This window comes from Lemur catta, chromosome 2 (assembly GCF_020740605.2).
Source record: "Lemur catta isolate mLemCat1 chromosome 2, mLemCat1.pri, whole genome shotgun sequence".
Taxonomy (NCBI): domain Eukaryota; kingdom Metazoa; phylum Chordata; class Mammalia; order Primates; family Lemuridae; genus Lemur; species Lemur catta.
The window spans coordinates 118,616,918-118,623,163 of record NC_059129.1 but is presented as its reverse complement, the minus strand read 5'-3'; the positions used below and the strand labels follow the sequence as shown (position 1 = coordinate 118,623,163).

Below are 6,246 nucleotides of genomic sequence, written 5' to 3'. Positions count from 1 at the left end.
AAACATTTAAGGAAGAGATAATACAAATGCTACACAAAATTTTTCAGAAAATAGAGAAAGAGGGAACACAATGCACCTCATTTTATGAAGGCAGTCTATCCTGACACCAAAACAAGAAAATAAAAAGACAATCCACAGCCTGGGAGAAAATATTTGCAATTCCTGTTTCTGACAAACACTGCACGCTACCTTGGTGATGGGCACACTTACAACTTTGACTCAAACTGCACAAAAGCAAATCATGTAATCAAAACATCTGCATCCCCATAATATCCTGAAATTTAAAAAATTTATTTAAAGTTAAAATAAAATAAAATTTGTCTAAGCATCTCCCCAAACATGTGAACAGACACTTTTCAAAAGAATTTAGGCCAGCTTTTTCGCAACGGGTTTGCCGCCAGAACACAGGTGCTGTGAAAACCACCCATAAAAGCCAAAATGGGAAAGGAAAAGACTCACATCAACATCGTCGTCATCGGACACGTAGATTCGGGCAAGTCCACCACTACTGGCCATCTGATCTACAAATGTGGTGGGATCGACAAAAGAACCATCGAGAAATTTGAGAAGGAGGCCGCTGAAATGGGAAAGGGCTCCTTCAAGTATGCCTGGGTCTTGGATAAACTGAAAGCTGAGCGTGAGCGTGGTATCACCATTGATATCTCCCTGTGGAAATTTGAGACCAGCAAATATTATGTGACTATTATTGATGCCCCGGGACACAGAGACTTTATCAAAAACATGATTACAGGCACATCTCAGGCTGATTGTGCTGTCCTGATTGTTGCTGCTGGTGTTGGTGAATTTGAAGCTGGTATCTCAAAGAATGGGCAGACCCGTGAGCATGCCCTTCTGGCTTACACACTAGGTGTGAAACAACTAATTGTTGGTGTTAACAAAATGGATTCTACTGAGCCGCCCTACAGCCAGAAAAGATACGAAGAAATTGTTAAAAAAGTCAGCACTTACATTAAGAAAATTGGCTACAACCCTGACACAGTAGCATTTGTGCCAATTTCTGGCTGGAATGGTGACAACATGTTGGAGCCAAGTGCTAACATGCCTTGGTTCAAGGGATGGAAAGTCACCCGTAAAGATGGCAATGCCAGTGGAACCACACTGCTTGAAGCTCTGGATTGCATCCTGCCACCAACTCATCCAACTGACAAGCCCTTGCGTCTGCCTCTCCAGGATGTCTACAAAATTGGCGGTATTGGTACTGTGCCTGTGGGCCGAGTGGAGACTGGTGTTCTCAAACCTGGCATGGTGGTCACCTTTGCTCCAGTCAACGTTACGACTGAAGTAAAGTCTGTGGAAATGCACCATGAAGCTTTGAGTGAAGCTCTTCCAGGGGACAACGTGGGCTTCAATGTCAAGAATGTGTCTGTCAAAGATGTTCGTCGTGGCAACGTTGCTGGTGACAGCAAAAACGACCCACCAATGGAAGCTGCTGGCTTCACTGCTCAGGTGATTATCCTGAACCATCCAGGCCAAATTAGTGCTGGGTATGCTCCTGTACTGGATTGTCACACAGCTCATATTGCCTGCAAGTTTGCTGAGCTGAAAGAAAAGATTGACCGCCGCTCTGGAAAGAAGCTGGAGGATGGCCCTAAATTCTTGAAATCTGGTGATGCTGCCATCGTCGATATGGTTCCCGGCAAGCCCATGTGTGCCGAGAGCTTCTCAGACTATCCTCCTCTGGGTCATTTTGCTGTTCGTGATATGAGACAGACAGTTGCTGTGGGTGTCATCAAAGCGGTGGACAAGAAGGCTGCTGGAGCTGGCAAGTTCACCAAATCTGCCCAGAAAGCTCAGAAGGCTAAATGAATATTATCCCTAATACCTGCCACCCCACTTTTAAACGGTGGAAGAACAGTTTCAGAACTGTTTGTTTCAATTGGCCATTTAAGTTTAATAGTAAAAGACTGGTTGTTAATAACAATGCATCGTAAAACCTTCAGGAGGAAAAGAAAATGTTTTGTGGACCACTTTTGTTTCTTTTTGTGTGGCAGTTTTAAGTTATTAGTTTTTAAAATCAGTACTTTTTAATGGAAACAACTTGACCAAAAATCTGTCACAGAATTTTGAGACCCATTAAAACAAAGTTTAATGAGAAAAAAAAAAAAAAAAAAGAATTTAGGCCAATGGCCATTAACGCAGGAAAAGATGGACAACATCATTGGTCATCAGAGAAATATAAAGTAAAACCACATTGAAATGCATCCCATAGAATGTCTGAAATTACATTTTGTCAAGGATGCAGAGCAACTGGAACTCTCATTATATCTGATAGAACGAAAAATAACATAAACACTTTGAAAAATAGTTTAACAGTTTCTTACAAAGTTAAACATACACTTACCATGTGACCCAGCAATTGTACTCCTAAATATTCTACCCAAAAGAAATAAAATCTGTGTCTACAAAAAGGCATGTACATATATATAAATAACAGTTTTATACATAATAGCCCCAAACTCTAAACAACCCAAATGTCTATTTAACAGGATGAACAGAGGAACAACGGAATCCTACGCAGCATGAAAAGAAATAACTACTGATACATTCAATGGCATCAACGAGTCTCCAAAATATGATGAATAAAGGAAGCAAGGCACCAAAAGGCACACATTGTAAAATTCTGTTTTTACAAAAATCTAGAAATGACAAATCTAATCTATAGTAATGGGAGTCAAAGAAGTGGTTACTTGGACCTAAAAGGGTGGGAGGTTGGGAGAGGTTTACTGCAAAAGGGCATGAGGGAAATGTAGAGGATGGAAATGTTCTATGTTGAGATTGTGGTGGAGGTTTCACAACTATATACATTTGTAAATCACATGGCACTTACACTTAAAATAGGTGCATTTTATTGAATCTAAGTTACACTTCAATTAATTTGATCTTTCAAATTTCAGTCTTGATAATTGCTAGAATGCTTTGTGAGTTGGTGGGCTAAATGGTTCATATGTATACCATGGAGTACTACTCAGCCATTAAAAAAATGGTGAACTAATACCTCTTGTATTAACCTAGATGGAACTGAAGACCATTCTTCTAAGTGAAGGATCACAAGAATGGAAAAACAAACACCACATGTACTCACCATTAAATTGGGACTAATTGATCAACATGTGCACATATGGAAACATATGGAAACATAACATTCATCGGAAATCAAGCAGGTAGGAGGGGGAGGAGGGGATGGGTATATTCACAGCTAATGGATACAAGGTACACTGTCTGTGGGATGGGCACTTACAACTTCAACTCAAATAGTACAAAAATAATTTATGTAAGCAGAACATTTGTACTCTGCAATATTCTAAAATTAAAAAAAAGGTACAGATCAGAAATGCACCTGCTCTTCAATCATATATGATTAAAAACAATTTATTGTTCATGGGCATATTTGTTTGACATGGTTTTTCTAATATGTGTCCATGTTAGTATTGTATATGTTGAACATACTATCTAAGCTGTAGAGAGAATGTATATATTATAGTTATGTTTAAGATCAGTATAGCAAATAGGGACCTAAAATTGTTCTAAGATGAAGCTTGTTTGGACTAGAATTACGATCAATGGTATACACCTTCTTCCTAGGGTAGGTAAATGGTTGTACAAATGTACCTATATCCAGGCTGAATGTAATGACTCCAATATCCTGAATCCTTCAAAATTTTGTCATTTGACAAATATTCAGCAATATTACTTAGTTTTTAAGCTAATCTCCATATTTATATCACTCATTATATACAAACCATCTGTTTTCTCTCCTGCTCAAATAAATCTGAAAAAGCAAAGTTGTTGTACCATGAAAATAAGACTTTTTGGCCCACTAGATACATCAAAAATTAAAGGGAAACATTTGTTCACACACAGTAATGTAACTCTTAAGGTACCAATGTTAAAGGGGTCTGGAATCTCAAGTGGAGAAAAGGTAATAAGTGAGAAAAGGGCGGGGTTAAGGTTACGACCAAGTGGTAGGTGCCACCCGAGGGCCAGCCTTCAATACAATGGCAAACTTGGATGCTGTAGCTTGATAGGCATGTAGTGCCCTGGTGTCCACAATAGGCTTTAGGGCAAAGAGACTATTTCCAGATCCACCTGCTGGGAGGAATAGAACTGATCGACAGAAGCTAGAAGGGCTGACTGTGGGTTCAGAGGGGCCCTTCAACATTTGAAGGAAATTAAGCAGGGGCTGACACCTGAAGTCATACAGACTCTGCCACGACATCTAGGACATCCCAGTTTGGAAGATACAGAGTATCAGTGTCATCTGGAATACTTGCAGGCTTTCTGGTGGCAAGCTGGCAGGCAGCATCGTTTGGGTGAGCATGAACTAGACCTTCTGTTCTTTTTTCTTTGTGGAGAAAGAGGAAAGGAAAGTAACACTTACTGCATTTACTATGAGCCCTCTGTAGGCACTTTGCTCGAGATATCTCATCTCATCCTCACTTATTACCCACATTGTTATAATAGGAAATCATGAAACTGAAGCTCAGAAAAATTGTCACCTGCTTAAGCTCACACATTAAGTCATTTGATTTAAAAATTGAACTCAGATCTGTCTCCCCCCATAAACTGTGTTCTTTCTACAACTTTGCAAGGCTAGAAGGTCATTTTTGTCAGTACATCAAAATTGCTAAGGCCTTTACGGACAGAGTCATACCAATCAAATTCACAGGAGACTGATTCATTATAAGAGTTATAATTTATAAATATACAATGAGAAATAAAACTGACAAGACAGACTAGAGGCCTTGAATCAACAATTTAGTACATTCTTTCACTAAACTCAAGAGTTATCTGGGAAGCTAAATTATATTCAAAATATTGCTTGGTCAGGTTAAATCAGAAACAACGGACTGGAGTGATCTTTAGTATAATGGGCCTCCATTAAAAGAGACTGAGGCTGCCTTCCTCACTTGTGAATGGGTGACAATTACCAATGTCCCTTGGTCGGAGCTCGCTCTCCAAAGCACAGTGCTGAGTGCATACTACCACAGCCATTACATGCACATGCCACATGAACGTGCTTCTCTTTCAGAATCATTTATATTCAGTCTCTCAATATATATTGTGCATCTCTACTGGCCTGACTATTCTAGGCACTGGGAATAAAATAGTAAATAAAAATAGTCGATGTCCCTGCTTTTGATGGAGGGAGTGCTAAAAAAAGATATCAGAACCGAAGAAATTAAAACATTGACTTAGCTCCAGCTTTAGATATGCAAATAGAGTTGTTTTTATAAACTGACTTTATATAATGCTACTCTCCACAAATCACTATACCTCAAAAGTCTGTGGATAGCTGGCTGTCATCCCTGTGTGTCACCTACATAAGGTAAATCAATGGTTGAAAATCTAAGAACGTTTCCTGTAAAAGCCGGTAGTTCTCAGGCAATTTTTATCTTGTGGCATTCTTGAGTATTCCTGCAGCTCCTCTTAACTCAGAGGACACCGAATTCTTCAAAGATTTACTGAATCTCTAAAGGAGCCCTATAAGCAAGAAATCGCAGTAGCATTTGTTATACTCATACAAATGTCATCCATGTTGAGTGCTGTCTGTCCCTGGGAGATTCCGCATTGGTTCTCAACTAGCTTTTATGATTAGACCTTTCTGAAACAGACTTCGCAGTCAATGAGGAATACTTACCATACTGGATGACCTCAGAAACACTTCCACAAATTCCTGCCAGGCACTCTGAGGATTTTGTGTGGTGCTGTTGTCCCTCTCATCACTAAGAGGACTCTAGGACTCTGATTCTGTCTTGTTTACTTTTTATTCTAGGATTTTTGTTGCTTTAACACACCAAGGGAAATAAGTGAGCTGATGGCTGAAAATTGAAACTCTCGAGTATCTAAGAATTTGATCAAAATGCCACTTGTAAATGAACTTATCCCAAATATGAAAGCAGCCCTTGCTCTCTGCTCCCCAACCCCTGCCAAAACAAAATTAAAAAGCAATCTTTAATACAGTAGAAATTCCCTGCTTCTACTAGTGATTCAGTGAAATTCAAATGGTAGATTTAAAACAAACAGTTTCTGCCCTTTAAACCCCAGCCTGGCACCTCCTAGCTGAGTGATCATGAGCATGGTGCTTAACCTCTCTACACCTCAGTGTCCTTATTTGTACAAAATGAGGATAATAATTGTACATATCTTATAGGGTTGTTGCAAGGGTTAAAGGAGTTATTGCATGTAAGCTGCTAGAATAGTGCTTGGCAAAGAGTATATGCTCCA

The 6,246-nt window shown here is 39.4% G+C and overlaps 1 protein-coding gene across 1 annotated transcript; it reads left to right on the top strand.

Annotated features, from left to right (window-relative positions):
- The first annotated feature begins 364 nt into the window (after positions 1–364).
- LOC123633256 (elongation factor 1-alpha 1-like) lies at positions 365–1,985 on the top strand. The gene has a single exon (XM_045544349.1). It carries the CDS (start codon positions 439–441, stop codon positions 1,825–1,827), a length of 1,389 nt encoding a protein of 462 aa, XP_045400305.1. The 5' UTR covers positions 365–438; the 3' UTR covers positions 1,828–1,985.
- Positions 1,986–6,246: the final 4,261 nt, after the last annotated feature.

Bases quoted from the DNA above. Each gene is read 5' to 3' on its own strand.
- LOC123633256 (XM_045544349.1), top strand. From the start codon at position 439: ATGGGAAAGGAAAAGACTCACATCAACATCGTCGTCATCGGACACGTA.